The 21888-nt window shown below is 47.0% G+C and overlaps 1 protein-coding gene across 1 annotated transcript in view; it reads right to left on the bottom strand.

Moving 5' to 3' along the window:
• Positions 1-1122: 1122 nt before the first annotated feature.
• Positions 1123-21888, bottom strand: part of MEI1 (meiotic double-stranded break formation protein 1) — a 63532-nt gene continuing 42766 nt past the window's right edge. Inside the window, exons 21-31 of the mRNA XM_055396274.2 lie at positions 17172-17337; positions 14353-14457; positions 12300-12410; positions 11852-12012; positions 9582-9663; positions 9216-9391; positions 6276-6357; positions 5620-5726; positions 2451-2579; positions 2139-2251; positions 1123-1330 (exon numbers count right to left, since the gene is read on the bottom strand). Coding sequence (XP_055252249.2) covers positions 1285-1330; positions 2139-2251; positions 2451-2579; positions 5620-5726; positions 6276-6357; positions 9216-9391; positions 9582-9663; positions 11852-12012; positions 12300-12410; positions 14353-14457; positions 17172-17337 — 1278 coding nt within the window. The 3' untranslated portion in view covers positions 1123-1284. The remainder of the gene's footprint in view (positions 1331-2138; positions 2252-2450; positions 2580-5619; positions 5727-6275; positions 6358-9215; positions 9392-9581; positions 9664-11851; positions 12013-12299; positions 12411-14352; positions 14458-17171; positions 17338-21888) is intronic.

Here is a 21888-nt window from a genome sequence, read left to right as displayed (position 1 = left end):
CCAAGCTCGTTAGGTTCTTCCCTGGTCTATGATTTTGTACAGCATCAGTATAGACAGACCCGAGGAGAGCTCCGAAACGTGTACAACCCCGTATCCTTGTCTTTTGAAGTAAAATGCTGACTCTAGCGTTAATGATTGGGAAAGGTGAGATGTAGAAACAAAGAATAGCTGTTGGACTAGGAACTGGTAACAGTTTAGACTATAATTCTGCCACATAGCAGAATCACCCAACTCCCAGTTCCCTGGAAGATACAAAGGTCTGAAACACATTCCTAAATTGTTTTTATAGGAAGCAGACCACCACCACCCCTAAATGAAAACTGCTGCCCACAAGAACCATAGGCCCTTGACTAGCTGAAACCAGAAAATTGATGATACTTGAAACTTCATCTTGATGCCAACCGATCTAAGAACTGTGCATGGATCATGCCCTGCCCCTTGAAGACTATAAAATTCCTCACTACCCTCCTCCAGGGTGAATCACAGTCTTGAGGGCATTAGCCCAGTGTGGCCCCTTTTGCCTGGCAAAGCAATAAAAGCTACTCTTTTCTACTTCACCCAAAACTCCAAGTTTCTATTACTATTTGGCACCAATAAACAGTGGCTGAGTTTCTGAGAGAGTCCTAGCAGAGAGTCGGTGAGGGAGCTGCCACTCCGGGTGAGCTGAGCGCAGAACAGGAGTGGGCAGTTGTGGAAGCAGACATTGGAAGAACTGCATACATGGGTGCACAAATACACACTCCGAGGAGAGCCAGGAGCGAAAGGCACACCTGCTTCAGCCAGGAAGGAGATAAGCTGGAACCACTTCCTTTAGTTAGGCTGAGAAAGTTCTGACCTGCTTACTTTCCTTGCCTGGAAATTGTACCTCTCTCCACTTTCACTTGAGGTAAAGGAGCAAATAAACTGACCCCAGAGCACCTGGATCACAGCAGCACCAAACACATGGCCTCTCTCTGCCTCTCCTACCCCAAAGATGGCCTGACTAATGTCTTCAACTGAGTGTAACCAGAACAAGTCCTCCCCCTCTCTCCCTGAGGAGGCCACCCATCCTGGCTGACGAACCAGCTGGAGGGAGCCCAGGTAAGTGCAAAGTGAAATGTTTTTGGAGAGCCCACACAGGCATCTGAGTGTATCACTTTATTTCCTGATTTCTGTTTCAATGACGGAGTACATGGCCCCAGATGAATGGCTGCAGTTGTCATCCATTTCCCCCAAACCACCGTGCCCTGACTTTGTCTTCTCCAGGTCTCAGTTCTCTCTGCTTCTAGGCATCCGGCCGGAGGGTCAGTCTCTGATGTGGGACAGGGATACCGACACCCCTCCCAGGCAGCTGGCAACAACCATGAGAGGAGAACAGCAAGGAGGTGGGGCCAACCAGGGGAGAACCACGCTTCTGGGGCCCAAAGGGCAAAAACAGTCAGACAAGAGCAGAGGTGCTCTTGAGAATAATGGGATGGACTCTAAATTTGGGACCTGAATACCTGAGCTCAGTGGTCACTATACATCAAGGAGGGAACTGTTCCATGGAAGGGGAAGGAGGAGAGTCTGTAAGGAGGCACCCCCACCCCCACCCCAGCACACACACCTCCAGACCAAGTGTCTCTGGAGCACCAGAGCAACCCCTCAGAGGGCGGGTGACCACTGCCACAGCCCCTGGCTTTCTCGGGGACCTGCCAGTCACCCAGCACCGTCCCCCATGTTACACTCAGGGCAGCATCTGTGCCAGCTGGGCTTGGGCAACTTTCTCCAAAGCTCCTGGGGAAGGGGTCACTCCCTCTGAGTTTGGTGATATGACTTTGGAGATGGTCAAATCTGGGGTCAAATCCTGATGCTATCAGTGTGGATCCGGGCATGTCATTTAACCTCTCTGATATAAGTTACTACTGCATTAACACCCCTAGCTATTGTGAGGATTCGATACAGTACATGTAACATGACTGGTCCCTGGTAGGAACTTAACAAACAGAACAAGTCACTGTCACTGCTCCCACTGTTAATTATTCTCACTGACCCCTGCTTGCCTTAAGAGGACAGGGCTGTATACAGGGTACGTCTCTACTCTGAAGCATGATGCCGTGGCTTCCCATAGCCTGGGTGACCATGCCCAGGTCAAAGCTCTAAGATTCAAGAAAGGATACAGCATGTCCTGTAGGGGTGGCTGAGTCAGGGAGGCCCTGGGGGAAAGACTCTCCAAGGAGGCCTGCAGGGTCTGGGCCATGCTGTGGTCAGTCAGGAGGCCCATGCTCTGGACCTAGAGAAAATGGAGGGTAAGAAAGACAGGCTTTCTCAGTGCCCACTTCACACAGGCCCTCTCTGCCCTCCACTCCCTGCACTCCTGACCTCCCATTGGCTGTTGTGGTTAGAGTTCCCCCTTCCCACCACGCCCCAAGAGAAGATGGTATAGAGGGTTTGGCCTCCCAGTGGCTAAATGGCATCCCTTCCCCACTTACCTGCAGGAAGAAGCCATGCAGAGCCTGGAGTGTGGAGCCAGGGAGGGTAGAGAGGTCGGTCGAAGCTGCACCTTGCAGAACATGACCCACCTCCTGAGAGAGGATGCTGCTGCTCCGGAACCGCACAAACTGGGCCAGGGAGAGAAGCCAAGCATGCAGTGACTCAGCATCTCCTCCATTCACAAACATTTCCTATGTCCCTGCCATGCCCAGCACTGGGCTAGGAACACAGATTTGAAGCCCACGGAACTCTGCCTTCAAGGAGCTCAACGCTGGTACGCACAGGTGGGGTTGTGTCTTGGGACAATGAAGTAATGAGAACTGTGAGACATTGAGAGCTGGCCCTGCTGACCCCTCAGTCTCCAACTCCCTGCCCCTCAGCCTTGCCTCTCGCACTAGAGTGTGTGGTCACACCAACCTGCCACCATGTGCTCATACACCTGCTGTCCTCACCTCAATACCCGTAATACTTTTCCTTCTCTTTCTCAATTAATCCTTCAAGTCTCAGCTAAAACGCTACCTTCACTACTGAATGGTTCTTTTATTAAAGATATATAGGCATTAACTCTCCCTCCCTATGCTAAAGCCTTTGAGTGCGTGGATCACAACAAGCTGTAGAAAATTCTTAAAGAGATGGGAATACAAGACCACCTTAACCTGCCTCCTGAGAAATCTGTATGCAGGTCAAGAAGCAACAGTTAGAACTGGACATGGAACACTAGACTTGTTCTAAATTGGGAAAGGAGTACATCAAGGCTGTATATTGTCACCCTGCTTATTTAACTTATATGCAGAGTACATCATGAGAAATGCTGGGCTGGAAGAAGCACAAGCTGGAATCAAGATTGCCAGCAGAAGTATCAATAACCTCAGATATGCAGATGACACCAACCTTATGGCAGAAAGCTAAGAGGAACAAAAGAGTCTCTTAATCAAAGTGAGAGGAGAGTGAAAAAGCTGGTTTAAAACCCAACATTCAAAAAACTAAGATCATGGCATCTGGTCCCATTCAGTTCAGTTCAGTTCAGTTCAGTCGCTCAGTTGTGTCCGACTCTCCGCGACCCCATGAATCACAGCACGCCAGGCCTCCCTGTCCACCACCAACTCCCGGAGTTCACTCAAACTCATGTCCACAGAGTCGGTGATGCCATCCAGCCATCTCATTCTCTGTCGTCCCCTTCTCCTCCCGCCCCCAACCTTTCCTAGCATCAGAGTCTTTTCCAGTGAGTCAACTCGTTGCATGAGGTGGCCAAAGTATTGGAATTTCAGCTTTAGCATCAGTCCTTCTGATGAACACCCAGGATTGATCTCCTTTAGAATGGACTGGCTGGATCTCCTTGCAGTACAAGGGACTCTCAAGAGTCTTCTCCAGCACCACAGTTCAAAAGCATCAATTCTTCGGCGATCAGCTTTCTTCACAGTCCAACTCTCACATCCATACATGACCACGGGAAAAACCATAGCCTTGACTAGACGGACCTTTGTTGGCAAAGTGATGTCTCTGCTTTTTAATATACTGTCAAGGTTGGTCATAACTTTCCTTCCAAGGAGTAAGCGTCTTTTAATTTCATGGCTGCAATCAGCATCTGCAGTGATTTTGGAGCCCAAAAAAATAAAGTCTGACACTGTTTCCACTGTTTTTCCGTCTATGTCCCATGAAGTGATGGGACCAGATGCCATGATCTTTGTTTTCTGAACGTTGAGCTTCATTACTTCATGGCAAATAGATGGGGAAACAATGGAAACAGTGACAGACTTTATTTTCTTGGGCTCCAAAGATCACTGCAGATGGTGACTGCAGCCATGAAATTAAAAGACGCTTGCTCCTTGGAAGAAAAGCTATGACCAATCTAGATAGCATATTAAAAAGCAGAGACATTACTTTGCCAACCAAGGTCCATCTAGTCAAAGCTCTAGTTTTTCCAGTAGTCATATATGGATGTGAGAGTTGGACCATAAAGGTTGAGCATCAAAGAATGATGACTTTGAACTGTGGTGTTGGAGAAGACTCTTGAAAGTCCCTTGGACTGCAAGGAGATCCAATCAGTCCATCCTAAAGGCAATCAATCTTGAATATTCATTGGAAGGACTGATGCTGAAGCTGAAGCTCCAGTACTTAGGCCACCTGATGCAAAGAACTGACTCATTAGAAAAGACCCCGATGCTGGGAAAGATTGAAAGCAGGAGGAGAAGGGGACAACAGAGGACGAGATGGTTAGATGGCATCACCAACTCAATGGACAGAAGTTTGAGCAAGCTCTGGGAGATGGTGAAGAACAGGGAAGACTGGTGTACTGCTGTCCATGGAGTAGCAAAGAGTCAGGCACGACTGAATGAATGAACAACAACAAGTATTAACTGTCCCTCCCAGCTCTGGCAGAAACAATTACTCTTTTATCAGGACTTCCCTGTTGGCTCACTGATAAGAATCTGCCTGCCAATGCAGGCGACAGAGGTTCGATCACTGGTCTGGGAAGATTCCACATGGCGCGGAGCAACTAAGCCTGTGTGCCACAACTACTGAGCCACCACTCTAGAGCCCCTGAGGCACAACTACTGAAGCTTGTGTGCCTAGAGCCTGTGCTGTGCTCTGCAACAAGAGAAGTCACCGCCACGAGAAGCCCATGCACTACAAGGAAGAGTAACCCTGCTCGCTGCAACTAGAGTAAGCCCACATGCAGCAGTGAAGACCCAGCACAACAGCAACAAAAAATTTACTTTTGCTGGGTTCCCACACCAACCATTGAGTTATTCACTCATCTGTTTCACTATCGTTCACAGGCTTACTGCCTTATTGTTTATTCAGTGTGCCTACTGTGTTCTAGGCACTTAGCATTATCTTCTTCTCTTCCATTAATAACATCATATTTTAAGTCTTAGTTTCCTTGTCTATCTCCTTCTCTAGATTGAGGGACCCTTAAGAAAGAACAGTTGGCTCACTGACATCTTTGGTAGCTGCACAGGATCTGACATGTGGTGGGCAGGCTCTGGTCAATGTTTCATTAGTGAGTGAATAAGAAAGAATGCCCAGGTCTTCTGGGCTGAGAAGACGTGGGCATTTAGAGGAATTCTCTCAGCAGGTTTCTTGTAGGGTGAAGGCCCACCCAGCCCCTCTACCTTCTTGGAGGATGACATTCTTCAGACCACAAGACATCCATTCTACACTTACCAGAGTCATAAGTCTCAAGATTTCAGGTTTGAGGAAGGAATTCTCTCCAGCTTCCAAGAGAGTAAACATCAAAAACCGATTCCAGGGCTGGCAGGCCACATGGAGGGCTATGGGAAACACCAGTCACTGCGTTGTTAATGCTGCTTTTCCAAAGGCCATTGAACACTGATGAAGAAAACTTTCTCCTATTGGCTCAAAAACGGGTTGCTCCACTAGAGGCCGGGCATTGGACAAGCTGACTCCAGGGTTTTTTTTCCTGGGCTTCTATCGACCCATGCTGCCTGGCACAGGGAGACCATATATCCCATTATATGTGGGAGGAGCTCTGCCATGCAAGAGCTATGTGGGGCAACTTGCTTGACATCCCTGAACCTCAGTGTTCTCATCTGTATGATGGACATATCAGTGCCTTTGCAGTATTGTTAAAAGAATTAAGATGAATGTGAATCAGGGAGCTCCCTGGTGGCCTTGTGGTTAGGATTCTGGGCTTTCACTGCCATGACTCAGGTTCAATCTCTGGTCGGGGAACTGACATCCCGCAAGCCAAAAAAAAAGAGAAAAGTGTGAATCACAGAAGAGGGGATGGGAGTTTGGGGTGGGAGGGTGTCATGGCAGGTGCTGGCTCCCTCCAACCGCCGAAGAGGGAGGGTTTGTACCAACATCTGGGCTCCGGGCATGCAGGTAGTCAAGCAAGGCCTCCAGGCAGCCGACACAGGCGTGGGACAACAGAGGGTCCTTCTGCAAAAAAACAATGAAACCCACAGACGTACACATCACATTTCTCTATCAATGGGTTTTGCTGCCAACCAAGAAAAAAACATTTGATTTTCAAAACAGTTGGATTTCAGGATTTCAGATTGGGGATTGTGGCTGTGTAGAAAATCAAGACGTTTGTTGGTTTCCTCTCTCACTCACACACACATTACAGTGTGTATACTGATGATTTACCAACATTTGACAGAACTGTTTTGTTCCAGAAAAGAGTGGGCCCTGGGGCCCCTTAAGCTATTCACAAATTACAGATGCTATAAGAATCCCGCAGTTTATCTAAGTCAGCACGGGTAGGTTTTTTCTTAAAGCAGAACCTTTTACCAAACAAAATTTTATGCTCTAATAGGCACATGAAAAGAGCTTATTATCATTAGTCATTAAGGAAATGCAAATTAAAATCACCTTGAGATAACACCACATGCTCACCAATAGCTAACTGTGACTGACAATAAATAGTATTGGCAAGAATGTGAAGCAACTAGAACTTTCGTGCACTCCTGATGGGAAGGCGAAATGGTGCAGCCGCTTTGGAAAATAGTTTGATGGTTTCTTATAGACATACGCTTACCATATGTTGTAGGCAAAATTTTAAGACGGTCCCGTGACCTTTGCTCCCAGATGTTACTCCTGTGATTAGGTTACATTATATGGCAAAAGGGAGATTGTTTGGGTTGGTCCAATCTGCTCACACCAGTTCTCTAACAGCAGAGTTTTCTTTGGCCAGTGGCAGAAGAAGAACCAGAGAGACTGGACATGTGAGAGGGACTCAACATGCACTGGCTGGTTAGAGGGTGGAGGGGCCATGTAAGACAGAACAGGGGGAACCTTAAAGAGAGGAAAGAGCACCCCCACACCAAACTGAGAGAGAAGCGTTTCTTTCCTTGACCTCCCAGATAAGCACCCAGCCTGAGCAATAACTTGATTTCAGCCTTGTGAGACTCTTAAGTGAAGAACCTGGTTAAGCCCACCCAGACTTCCGATGTAAAGAACTGTCAGATAACTAGTGGGTTCTGTGTTAAGCTATTATATTGTGGTGTGTAGATACACAGCAACGGAAAACTAATATGTCATTTGACCCAGCAATCCCACTCCTGGGTATTTTACCCAAGAGAAGTAAAAATGGATATTCACACAGAGACTTATACTTCAGTGTTTATTCATAATAACCAAAAGTCTGGAAGTCCCAAATAGCTATCGGTGTTATATGAGTCGCTCAGTCATGTCCAACTCTTTGTGGCCCCGTGGACTGTAGCCTGCTAGGCTCCTCTGTCCGTGGAATTTCCTAGGCAAGAATACTGAAGTAGGTTGCTATTTCCTTCTCCAGGGGATCTTCCTGACCCAGAGATCGAGCCCAGGTCTCCCACATTGCAGCCAGACTCTTTACCATGTGAGCCACCAGGGAAGCAGTAGGTAAATGGATAAACAAATTGTGGTATAGCCACATATTAGGCCACTACTCACCAATAAATAGAAATGAAGTACTGATACACACAACACTATGAATGAATCTCAAAAGCATTAAGCTAAGTTGAAGCAGACAGACACACAAGACAACATAATGTATGATTTCATTTACATGGAATTCTAGAATTGGTACAACCGTAGTGCCAGAAAGCAGATCAGTGTTTGCCAAGGGTCAGGGATGGGGAGGGGGCTGACTACAAAGCAATACACTGGAGCTTTTTGTAGTGCTGGAAACCTATACCATGATTGTGCTGGTGTTCACAAAACTGTATATATTTGTCAAAACTCATCTAATTACACTTAAATCAGTGAATTTTACTACGTGCAAGTTATATCTCAATAAGACTGTTTTTATTTTTTAACGTAACAAACTAACAAAAAAAATCCTACGTTCTCCTCATGCTATCCTTTGGAACACAGCAACTTGAAGGTTAAATTATGAGGCAGATCTGGATTTGAATCCTTGCTTGGCTACTTACCATCTGCAGGATCCTGGCCAAGGTTACTTAATTTTTCTAAGTTGAGATAAAAAGATTACTTGGGTTGCTAAGAGGGTTTGATGAGATATGGGTGCAAAGTATCTAACAAGTGCTTGGCACTGAGTTAGCACAAAAAAGTGGTGAATATCTTAATGAAATGCATAACAGGGGAAACATTCTCCCTAACAACCCCTAAGTCTAGGCCTTGTGTCCTTTCTCCTTCTCCAATCAAAAATTAACTCTTAATCAGTTAAGAGTTGGGCACTTCCAACTTTTTCCCAGGTACTCAAGATTGGCCAGTTTTTGCTTGTCCAGGATCCATTCCTCCTTCTTCTGAGTACAATTTTATTTTGCAGAAACGCTCCTCTCTTATGTTCAGTCCATGTGAGTTACGGAGAGTTGACCATATGCCCCATCCTTCAGGAGGGGCACAAGCCAGGCCAACCAGAGCACCCCATGTTTCAAGCAGAGTGACTAGCACATTGCCAAGCCAGGCTCACGAGACTCAATTCTTGGGGCTACTGAGAAAGAGAAACTTTCTGCCAGAAGAATAGAGGCCAAGAGCTGCTCTAGGTTATCATACCATCCCATGAGAAGAAAGCTGAGAGAAACGCAGAGCCAGGAGATAGAGAGATAGAGCTCTGATGACACTGCCTGAGCCTCTGGGATCCCAGATGTGCCAAAAGCCAGTTTTGGCCCCTGGACTTCTCAGTTATGAGACAATTTGAGTTTTGTTTCTGTTGCTGTAACTTTAAAACCAATCAATCTACTCTCCAGGCCTTGGTGGGAATACCAGGATCTTGACAGGCAGCTACCCCTTCCTGCCGTCATCTTGGGAGAAGCAGGCTCCACTGCCAGGGTCCCACTTGGCAAGGGCCTTACCTGCACCAGGAGGTTCTGCAGTCCGATGACCAGGGACAGCACCTGTGATGTTCCCAGTGGAGCTAGGACAGTGTCCTCAGGGGCTGGCAGTGACTGGGCCCCTGAGGGCAGTAGGGCAACCAGGGCAGAGGAGAAGTTTTGTTGCAGGGCTGTCCGCAGGAAGCGTAAGATGGCAGCTGAAAGTAGGAAACTCCTTACACCCAGTTCCTGTCTCATTCCCCACCTCCCTGTGCCCAGCTCTGTTACAGGGGGAAGACCATGGAGATATAGTGGGGTGACCACAGGCTTGTCTGGGTGGGGTGGTCCCATCTCAGAATCTACGGGAAAGGTTTTTCTTCTCCCTGCTGGAGGCTCTTGGCCCCACACCTGACAGCAGTGCAGCCTTTTTCTTCGGGACGCTGAGGGCCTTCAGTACTTGGTCCAGTTCCACGGACAACGTCTGATGAACCTGGCAGAGCATGGGGTAAAGGCATAACCCCCACTTTCTGGGAGCCTGGGGAGAAAATAACCTGCCACAATATCTCGTGTACCTTCATACACATACCCAGAAGGACAGAGAAGGCCACACAGGGTCTTGTGAACCTCACCTGGATTCAGGAGCTTGAGGAGGAAAATCAAGCTCAGACCTGGAGAACCCGGCTTCTCCCAAATGTCCCCCATCCTCAGAGAGCATCTGCACCTTATCTGTAGGTCCATCTCTACCTCAGCCCACCATCCACCTAACTCAGACCTGGAGTCAGATGGCCCAGATTCAAAATCCTGGCTCTTCCACTTGCCAGGTGAGTGGCTGTGGACAAGTCACTGCCCTGCACCTCTCTCAGCCTGTCTTAGGTCCTTCACCTTTGAAACGGGAACAGTACCACCTGCTTTCACTTCCGCCAGAGCCATTGTGAAGAACAGCTGAGGATCAGCACTGGGCATGTGCTCTTTGATGTCAAAGCAGTGACCAAACTGAGGGGTTAGTTTAGGCAACAGGTTCAAAGCTGTGAGTGTGCTCTGCTCTCCTTACCCAGAACATGAGCTGCCTTTGGGCAGCTTCTCCTCCACTTGGATCTATCACAATTTTGCACAAAGCAATTCCTCAAAAATGCTTGTTGGCTGGTGGAATTGACAGTTTCTAGGCAGAAGAACCAACTTGTATAAAGATATTGAGATGCCATACTAATCTGTTAGTAGAGGAAGCTGTGTACAAGTTCTGTGCTATTTGCTCAATTTTTTGGTAAATCTAAAACTGTCCAAAAAATAACAGCTACTAAAAATCAACCAGAAACAAACAAAACAAGGTACGGAGATGTGAAAGAGCACAGTAAACTGGGAGAAGAGCAAGCACGTGCTCTGAAGAGGGCAGAATGACAGGAAGTAAGGCTGCAGGGGGTCCTAATAGGAAGGGTCTCAGCAGCCACAGAGACAACAGAGAGGTGCTGAAGGAGAGTGGGCAGAGGGGAAGTGTGGACAGACTGTGCCGTGGGGATAGAGAGGCAGGGGGACGGAGAGGCTGGGGCCAGCAGATTGTGAACAGGCTGCCTTGGTGGTTAGGATCCATGATCAGGCCTGAAAGAGGGCAGAGGGGAGGACTCGGAGGAGAGGCAGTTAGGTGATTGGCTGGGTGTGAGCTGAGGGCCAGGGCAGAACTGATGACATGGTGCAGGCTTCCATCCAGGCAGGTGGCTGCAGGGGCAGGGGTGGGCCCAACAGAGAAAAGCAGGAGAGGTTCCTGTCCCAAGTTGACCCTACTGGCAACTACCTGAGGATCTGCTATACTGTAGATCTGCCAGTTTACTGAAAGTCTAGAAGCCAAAACTTTAAGACTTACTTCAATTCTATACCAGTGAGTGAGTGCCTGGCATTAGGTTGGCACAGAGCTGAGCACAGTGAGAGGATACCTCAAGGGCTAGGCAATGGTTTACGTCTACTAGGAGTAGCCAGCCATAGGGGAAACACTCAAAAGTAGAGCAGCCCACAGAGGAGCCCATGCAGGGCACTAGGATTCCAAGGTCATACAAGGGGGAGGGGCTGAGAGGAAAGGAGGTGCACTGTGGATAAGTCCGTGGCACTTCCGTTCCCTGCATCACCTTCTCTAACAGTCACATGACAGCTCCCATGTGTATGGCACGTCACAGCTTACCACCCACCACTTCAAGATCACGGGCTGAATTCTGCCTTCCCTTTCAGCCAGACAGTCCACTCCCTACACCCTGCCATGTGATACCTCACCATTCTTCAAATACATAAATCATGTCTTAAATTTGTACAGCTTCAGGCCTGTGCTCATTTCATTCTCTTTGCCTAGCATGCTCTCCCCCTTGCCTGGCACAGTCTTATTTACCTTTCAAGGCTTTGGTTAAAGACTACAAGTTCCCCAAGTGTGGGGTGTATACTGTATTCATTTTTTATTCCTGTTCCTAAAGTACCGCCTGGCATGTAGGTGATCCATGTGTGCTAAATGAATCAATGTAAATCAACCTGACAACAGCCTTGCATGTTACTCTCCTGTTTTGTAGGCAAGGAAATCGAAGCTCAAAGAGGTAAATACTTCACTAAGGTTACACACGTAATAAGCCACAGAGCTGAGACCAGAACTCTCACATTTCTCTGAGTGACACCCATGCCCCAAAGCCACAGGGGTAGAGACTAACCTGAAGACTGCCTTTGTGCTGCTGGGCGGAGAAGGAGGCAGTGAGCAGCCAGGCGGAGCAGAGGAGCCCGGTCCTGGGAAAGCCCTCCTCAGCCCAGGTCAGCGCCAGCACCTTCTCCAGAAGCTCCATCAGGGCCGTGCTGCTCAGAAGCACTGCAGTGGCTGCAGAGGGTTGGGCAGAGCAGGTGGTGCTCAATTAGTACCCAGAAGGTGCTTTACATACGCACTGTGAATGAACAAAAGGGTCACCTGGAGGCTCTAAGAGTCCCAGCTTCGTTTTAGAACCCAAAGTTATTGGAACCAGAAAGGACCTTATGACCATCCGTTCCAGCCACACACACCCTTATTTATTTATTTTTTTAAGATGGAAGAACTGAGGGCAGCAAGAGCCACAGACACCGCCCAGCACCCTCCCTTCATCTTCACAGTGCCAGCCTGGGCCCCAGCACCTCTTCTCTGACTGCCCAGCGTGGTCTGGTGAAGGCTGCAGTACAGGAAGTTGAAGGAGGGCTGCAGGATGTCTGAGTCAGCGGGGCTGCATGTCCCACACAGCTTGCTCACTGCAAGAGATCAGAGTCCTCGGGAGTCCCAGCACTCAGCACTCACACTTCTTACAGCTAATGGCCCTCAACCGGCTAATTTCAGATGTCAGTCTTGGGGATCAAGAACAAACCAGGTGTCCCTGATGTTACTGCCAATGGAAAGAAGCAGTGACAAACCCAAAGACATGTTCACACTTTCCATCGGAACAAACATCAGGCAAGCAGCCCACAGCTGCATGTACGAACAGACCACACAAGTTTAGGAGGTCAAAAGGCAGCCTCTGACATCACTTGTGCCAACCAGACTCCAGGCTGCAGAGTTTGCAGAGGTTATGTAGGCCAACTTGCCACCATCAGCATAAAGATGATCAAGTCTCTGCATTCTTCCAGCAACAGGCACTCACCACCTTCCAGGGGAGGTCTGCAGCTGTCGACGTGCAGTTCCCTGAACTTGTCACATTCTCTCTCTCGTACCACCTCCATCTAGCAAACACCTTTCCTCTGATTCAGCAATCAAGATTCAGCTCAAAGTTCACCTCTCTCATGAATTCTCCCCTAATCTCTCAAGGCAAGGTTAAATGCCTCCTCATACTCTGCCTGCCTCATCAGAGCAGTTACAACACTGTGGAGTAGACATCTACAGAGCACAACGCTTTCCTCCTGGGAATTATCAGCCCTTGCTTCCCTGCCCCCACCATCCGAGATATGAACCTAAGTCTCCATTCACTCTTTTGGCAGCCGTGTCACACTTGACTTTCCATGGCTCATGATCAACCAGACAACCAGGCCCCTCCCAACCACAGTCCCACCCTTGAACCACAGTCATCTACTCTCAGTGCTCTCAGACAAAACTACTCAAGGGTTATATGGAAATATATACTCATTTCACCTATATGTTTCAGTCTGTTATGTCTCCCTGTTAAGAGGCCCTTTTGACAGCTGTTTTTGTCACGCACAAACCTCCCTCCTGGCTGAGTGTCACCTAATAAGACAGGCAGGCAATCACCAGCACCAGGCCAGGCTGGACACTGATCTTCTCATGAGGAGATCTGGGCTCCAGGCAGGGAAAATACCATACTACCCTGTGGCCAGAGGACACGACACTCCACAGGGACTGGAGACAAACCATTTTTCCTATTAATTTCAAGCTTTCCTCAACAAATCTTCCTGAGGGTGCTGCCTATGAATTGGTGGCTGCATCAGTGAGCAATAAAAGATCCTAATAAAGTTTGGGGAGAGAAAAGGCCTAGAGATCTCTGAACTGGATCATCAGATCCAGAGTCAGCTGCAGGGTGAGGTGGAGAACAGAACTTGTACCAGGAAAAATGAAGGATACATAGACAGTATCCACTGAAGGCCTACTCTGTGCCTAGAACCCTGCGGCATTCTTCATTTAAAGTTACTCCTTACATCAACCCTAAATCAATACACACTATTATCTTACTTATGAAGAACCAAAGACTTATAAAGGCTAGAGGTTGCCCCAGGTTGCATAACTAGTGACTAAGCTGAGAACAAAATCAAGCCTTCTTGATTCTGGAGCTTGTTGCAGTGACTTCTTTTGGTTTTTGTTTTCCAAACATCCCCAGAGGACGAGCAGAAGATCTGGAAGGTCCTTTATCAAGAAGCCCATAGACGATCAACCAGTCAGAGAACTGTGCATGAGTTGATCGCATACCCTGCAACCCTCCTCCCTCACATTGCCTTTAAAAATGCTTTGCTGAAATCCTTCGGGGAGTCTGGGTTTTATGGGGGGCATGAGTCCCATTCTTGCATGGCCCTGCAATAAACCTTTCTCTACTCAAAAAAAGAGAGAGAAGCCCACAGGAATAGACTGACACACCAGCTTCTTCCAAAAGGTGAAAGGGTGGAAGAAAGGAGCAAGGCCACAGCTATGAGGGCTGACCCACAGCCTGCCCAGCCCTGGGCCCTCAGGCACTGTTCCAAGCAGTCAAGGCACCTTGGTGAAGCAGCTTCATGGCCATGCTGTCCAGTTCTTGCTCTGACTCATTCCTCAACTGCACTAAGGAGAGGAGGCTCAACAGCAAAGGCAGGTTCCCGGAGGCTGTTAGGAACAAGGAGAGCTGGTCAGGGGGACTGACAGACAGATCACAACCACCACCCAACCAGCAGTAAATAGTTCATTGGGATTTACCCCTATTTCCTGCCTTCTTCATTTGGAAAAGAGGAAGCTGAAATACTGAGTGCCAACTCTGGGTTGGGCAAGAGAATTCATTATTTCACTTAATCCTCTTTAGAATCATGGGAAGCAGGGACTGTCATTTCTATTTTACAGTTAAGAAAACTGAGGCCCAGAGAGGCTGAATGACATATCCCAGGTCCCACAGCCACTGGTAGGGCCAGGACTTGAACCCAAATTTGAATCCAAGGCTCACAGTCTTTCCACTGTGGGTTTTCAAGAAATCTCATGATTCTTAAACACTATAATCAGTTAGTTGTGGCTTCTCCTTCCCTGAAAAGGAAGGATTCAGATCCTCCTGATCCCCTTAACAGAACAGAAGATATTAAGAAGAGGTGGCAAGAATACACAGAAGAACTATACAAAAAAGATCTTTATGACCCAGATAATCGCAATGGTGTGATCACTCATCTACAGCCAAACATCCTGGAATGTGAAGTCAAGTGGGCCTTAGGAAACATCACTACGAACAAAGCTAGTAGAGGTGATGTTGAGCTATTTCAAATCCTGAAAGATGATGCTGTGAAAGTGCTGCACTCAATATGTCAGCAAATTTGGAAAACTCAGCAGTGGCCACAGGACTGGAAAAGGTCAGTTTTCATCCCAATCCCAAAGAAAGGCAATGCCAAAGAATGCTCAAACTACCGCACCATTGCACTCATCTCGCATGCTAGTAAAGTCATGCTCAAAATTCTCCAAGCCAGGCTTCAGCAATACGTGAACCGTGAACTTCCAGATGTTCAAGCTGGTTTTAGAAAAGGCAGAGGAACCAGACATCAAATTGCCAACATCCGCTGGATCATCAAAAAAGCAAGAGAGTTCCAGAAAAACATCTATTTCTGCTTCATTGATTATGCCAAAGCCTTTGACTGTGTGGATCACAATAAACTGTGGAAAATTCTGAAAGAGATGGGAATACCAGACCACCTGACCTGCCTCTTGAGAAAACTGTATGCAGGTCAGGAAGCAACAGTTAGAACTGGACATGGAACAACAGACTGGTTCCAAATAGGAAAAGGTGTACGTCAAGGCTGTATATTGTCACCCTGCTTATTTAACTTATATGCAGAGTACATCATGAGGAACGCTGGGCTGGAAGAGCACAAGCTGGAATCAAGATTGCTGGGAGAAATATCAATAACCTCAGATATGCTGGCAGAAAGTGAAGAAGAACTAAAGAGCCTACTGATGAAAGTGAAAGAGGAGAGTGAAGAAGTTGGCTTGAAACTCAACATTCAGAAAACTAAGATCATGGCATCCGGTCCCATCACTTTATGGCAAATAGATGGGGAAACAGTGGAAACAGTGGCTGACTTTATTTTTGGGGGCTCCAAAATCACTGCAGATGGTGACTGCAGGCATGAAATTAAAAGATGCTTACTCCTTGGAAGGAAAGTTATGACCAACCTAAACAGCATATTAAAAAGCAGAGACATTACTTTGTCCACAAAGGTCCGTCTAGTTAAGGCTATGGTTTTTCCAGGAGTCATGTATGGATGTGAGAGTTGGACTATAAAGAAAGCTGAGCGCTGAAGAATTGATGCTTTTGAACGGTGGTGTTGGATAAGACTCTTGAGAGTCCATTGGACTGCAAGGAGATCCAACCAGTCCATCCTAAAAGAGATCAGTCCTGGGTGTTCATTGGAATGACTGATGTTGAAGCTGAAACTCCAATACTTTGGCCACCTGATGCGAAGAGGTGACTCATTTGAAAAGACCCTGATGCTGAGAAAGATTGAGGGCAGGGAGAAGGGGACAACAGAGGATGAGATGGCTGGATGGCATCACCAACTCAATGGACATAAGTTTGGGTAAACTCTGGGAATTGGTGATGGACAGGAAGGCCTGGCATGCTGGGGTTCATGGGGTCACAAAGAGTCGGACACAACTGAACGACTGAACTGAACAGAACTGAGATCCCCTTAAACATGCCTCCAAACCCCCGTCCTCAACAGAACTGGACCAAGTGAGCCATAGTTCTCTACCCACTTCCTCTTAATTGCTTGAACATTTAAAAGTTCAACTTTCTAAGATTAGGAAAAAAACAGACTAATCCCAGCCTTTCACACTATACCAAATATCAAGCTTCTGTGACTCCAGGGAGTCCCATTACAGATTTGGAAACCATCCTTTTAGATCTCACCAGGAGCTTCCAATCCATCACAGATCCACCCCCTCCCTTGCCCCTGCTGGCTGTTGCTGCCTCCCTCACCTCCCCAACATTTACCGCTTCTTTCTTCCCAACTGGGGGCTGCCATTCTTGTGACAAATAGCTCTGAGCACATGCTGCGCAGGGTGGGGATATGCATGCATGCATCAAACACACCCACCCATGCAGACATGAAACATAAGCACACTCAAACCACACACACACACACGCACAAGTATGTTGAGCACCCACTCTCCCATAAGAGGAAGGAGATAAAAGTTTCTTGCTTGATGCCCCGCTGGCCTGACTTTTCTTTTGCAGAGAAAACTCCACTTCTCTCTCCCAGAGCAGACCTCATCACGGTAGAGATGCCCACTCCTGAGTGACCTTTCTTCAGGTCTAAACATGCCTCCAGCAGCTACAGGCTGACCTCCTGAGGGGGAGGACCCATGCTCCACCAGCAGATGCTGCAGGATCATCAGGAAGTGGCCTCGGATGAGACCGCCCACTTGGACATCTTCATTCCTCCTCAGAAAGGTCTTCAGAACGATCAGTACCTTGTGGGCTATGTCCATGGGACTGGAACAGATGAGGTCCTGAGCAGGAGAGAAGGAAGTCAGAGCTCAGAGGGCATTATAGTTGGGGACAGTTGAGCAGTGAAGAAGAGGGGCTGGAGAAGAGCCCCAAATGATGCTGTCACAGAACCTGGGGAAGGAAGCACTCACTCAGGACCTACCATGCATCATCCTGTCAAACAAGTCCATCCTAAACGGGAAAAAACAGAGGCTCAGAGAGATTGTGTGATGTGCCAAAGCTCACATAAACTAGTAAGTGGCACAGTTAGGATTTGACTCCCTGGTGGCTCAGATGGTAAAGAATCTGCCTACAATGCAGAAGACCCTGGGTCAGGAAGATCCCCTGGAGAAGGGAAGGGCTACCCACTTCACTATCATTGCCTAGAGAATCCCATGGACAGAGGAGCTTGGCAGGCTGCAGTCCCTAGGATAGGACTTGGACACAAAGAGTCAGACACGACTGAGTGACTAACACACTCCAACCTCCAAGCCCAGAGCTCTTTCTACTTTCCAGGATGCCCCTCTCTTGCACATGGAAATACAAGGGTCAGGAAGAGGTTACTTCAGAAGTGGGGACCTGAGTGTGCCTTAAGGGAGAAGGGGGTGGGGTGGAGATGTCACAGGGCAAGGATAGGATGGGTTAGGACAGATTCAGGACACAGGAAGAGAAGCAAGGACCAGATCAGGCCCCGTCTCCGCCATGGCATCTGGCTATTTCTGCCCCAAGGAGTAAAGGCCTTGGTTTCAGAATGCAGGAAAGAACATTGCTTTTTATTTGCTTTCAGAGTTAATGAGTATATGTTAAAGGGGAAGTCAGCAGAAGCTACACCAGAGACTATCCCACTGAGAGTTCCTGGCACCTTCCAGCTCAAACAGGCCAATTCCATTGGACAGGGCAGAGGGGGCTGGGTGCCACAAAACCAGTGTCACATACAGACTCCTAGCTCCTGACACACACAACCATGATTACAGGCAACTGGCCAGACAAACCCAGATGTGTTGATCCCTGGGTAGCATGGGGGCATCTGTGCTTGTCTCTCTAAAAACCCCCACAGCTGCCAGAGTAACAGCTATAATACTGATGAAATAACTCATTAAAATATGGCACAATGAGAAACATTTAAATATAAAATTTTTCTTTGCTAGCTTGGGCATCTTCCTCCCCTTTTAGTGTGTATTCTGCATCTGAATTAACCAGACCTCCTTAGGAGATAACATTCTTTCTCAATCTTTCAAGGGTCACAACTCATTAAGTCTTTAGGGAATAAATTCCTTCCTAATTCTGCAAGGGACCATGATGACCTGTGATCCACTACTACCTTTGTATGTATAGATTTAAATTGTGTAAACGATCAGTAATATGTCATTTAACCATTTGTCTCAAAAACTTAAATCACTGTGCTTTGACCTCTTATGGGCAAAATAATCCTCAGAGCTTTTTATTTTACTTTCTTAATTTATTTTTTCGGCCACACCACATGGTTTGCAAGATCTTAGTTCCTGGACCAGGTATGGAACCTGTGCTCCCTGCAATGGAAGCACTGAGTCCTAACCACTGAACTGCCAGGGAATTCCCCTCAGAGATTTCCAAAAGACTGTCTACCAGGTTATAATTCTCAGGTTGGCTGAAATAAATTTGCCATTTCCTTCTGAGATAGACTGTTGATTAATTTTTATTGACAACATCAACAGCAATCACTCAATTAGGACCTAATAAGGTCAGGTATTGTTCTGTGTTTAAACTGCAGTTACAGGTTTGTTTATACATTATCTGTATCTTCATGATAACTCTTCCTAGTAGGTGTCACGCCAGTTTTTCAAATCAGCAAACTGGGGCAGGTTAACTAGTCTGCCTGTCAAGAAAGCAGGAGCATTATAAATTCTATAGCCACTATGATTTAAGGAAGGTCAGGGATGAGGTTGGCTTTATCTTTGTTACCTTGTAGGGACTTGGTTGGGAAGATCCCCTGGAGTAGGAAATGGTAACCCACTCCAGTATTATTGCCTAGAAAATTCCATGGACAGAGGAGCTTGTTGGGCTACAGTCCATGGGGTTGCAAAGAGCTGGACACAGAATACACATACACACAGAGACTCAGAAAACAGCCCTGGAAGGAAAGGCTCTCAGAGTAAGAAGGCTAAAGGGAATTTCAGTTCATTTCCATCAACCTTTTTACTTTATAGAGTATGAGGCTGAAGCCAGATGAGGTGTGATTTGTCTAAGGTCACAGGACCCACAGTCAAACCAGTTTCCTAGTTCTGCTCCTTCACCAGCACACGGCCGCCCGACTGCCAAAGCTGGTCTCTTAGAAATCTAAGTTAGTGAATATTAAAAGTGCCAAAGGAAGGGGGCGACTTAGATATCTGGCAGCTGTGATGAATGCCAGGGGAAGGGGTGCAACACACCATATGGGTCAGTGAGGAGGCTCTGGGTGGAGCATGACCCACTCTGAAGCCTCTCCTGTCCAGAGTCGTCCAGAACTCTCTGGGACTGGGCTGGCCAGAGGGACATGGCCCAAGCAGGGAACAAACAGAGCTTCTATGACATCACTGTTTTTTACATATAAACAACCCACGTGAAAGACCACCCGTTGGTAAGACTGGCAATTAACAGCTTTGTTTTCAGCTGTTAATTACCCATATCAGAAACAGAAATTGGTACTAACACATATTTTTAGACTCTCTCCCCTCCTGCAGCTAGAAGCTGGAAAGCAATGGTAGAAATTATACACATGAACAAACAACAAAGTTGTTCCTTGCTCTTCTTTCTTAACAATGATGTTTCTAGGATCTAATTTAGTAAAAAGCTCATTAATTTAGGCTCCGGCCACGGTCATGACCGTTGTTAGCTATATGACCTTCAGAATTCAATAAGTCTTCCTTCTTTTTTTAAAAACTTTATTTATTTGGCTATATCAGGTCTTTGTTGTGGCTTAGTTGTCAGGTGGAATGTGGGATTTTAGTTGCTCAAGCAGGGTTCAAACTTGTATCCCTTGCATTGGAAGGCAGATTCTTAACCAATGGACCACAAGGGAAGGCCCTCAATAAGCGTTTCTGAGATTAAGATTCTTTATTTGGTTTGGAGGCAGTCAGGAATCAGTGAATGATAGTCTACTGTGTACAGCATACCACGACTGCTCCTATATATTCTTTCATTTATCCCCATGTTATCTCCATTTTAGACATGAAGAAACCAAAGCTCAGAGAAGACTTCTTTCAGTTGTTAGGGGTTTGTTGTATCTGAGTCCCTCACTGGCCCATGGGCCAGGAAGTAGGTCTAATTCTTCCCTGTGCTCAAACAAATAGTTCTCCCATTAGATGAAACCCTGAGTCAGGATTGGTTTCTCTCTTGTCCTGAGATTTAGCTCAGTTTACTGGAAAAAACAATAGGGAATCAAAATCTGGGTTTTAATCTCAGCTCTTGTGACCTTGGGCAAATCTCTCTAAAGCTATTTCTTAATCTGTTTAAAAAGAAAAAAATAAGATACTATGATTAGTATCTTCCTCAGTTCACTTCAGTTCAGTCGCTCAGTCGTGTCCAACTCTTTGCAACCCCATGAATCACAGCACGCCAGGCCTCCTGTCCATCACCAACTCCCGGAGTTCACTCAAACTCAGGTCCATCGAGTCGGTGATGCCATCCAGCCATCTCATTCTCTGTCATCCCCGTCTCCTCCCGCCCCCAATCCCTCCCAGCATCAGAGTCTTTTCCAGTGAGTCAACTCGTCGCATGAGGTGGCCAAAGTATTGGAGTTTCAGCTTTAGCATCAGTCCTTCCAATGAACACCCAGGACTGATCTCCTTTAGAATGGACTGGTTGGATCTCCTTGCAGTCCAAGGAACTCTCAAGAGTCTTCTCCAGCACCACAGTTCAAAAGCATCAATTCTTCGGCGATCAGCTTTCTTCACAGTCCAACTTTCACATCCATACATGAGCACAGGAAAAACCATAGCCTTGACTAGGCGGACTCTGGTTGGCAAAGTAATGTCTCTGCTTTTTAATATGCTATCTAGGTTGGTCATAATTTTCCTTCCAAGGAGTAAGCATCTTTTAATTTCCTGGCTGCAATCAGCATCTGCAGTGATTTTGGAGCCCAAAAAAATAAAGTCTGACACTGTTTCCACTGTTTCCCCATCTATTTCCCATGAAGTGATGAGACCAGATGCCATGATCTTCGTTTTCTGAATGTTGAGCTTCAAGCCAACCTTTTCACTCTCCTCTTTCACTTTCATCAAGAGGCCTTTGAGTTCCTCTTCACTTTCTGCCATAAGGGTGGTGTCATCTGCATATCTGAGGTTATTGATATTTCTCCCAGCAATCTTGATTCCAGCTTGTGCTTCTTCCAGCCCAGCGTTCCTCATGATGTACTCTGCATAGAAGTTAAATAAACAGGGTGACAATATACAGCCTTGACGTACTCCTTTTCCTATTTGGAACCAGTCTGTTGTTCCATGTCCAGTTCTAACTGTTGCTTCCTGACCTGCATACAGGTTTCTCAAGAGGCAGGTCAGGTGGACTGGGATTCCCATCTCTTTCAGAATGTTCCACAGTTTATTGTGATCCACACAGTC

The sequence above is a fragment of the Moschus berezovskii genome, chromosome 6 (assembly GCF_049115385.1).
Source record: "Moschus berezovskii isolate FMDL1 chromosome 6, NW_MosBer_1.0, whole genome shotgun sequence".
Taxonomy (NCBI): Eukaryota; Metazoa; Chordata; class Mammalia; order Artiodactyla; family Moschidae; genus Moschus; species Moschus berezovskii.
Note: the sequence above shows the minus strand (reverse complement) of the source record. Positions and strands in the feature narration are given on the sequence as shown.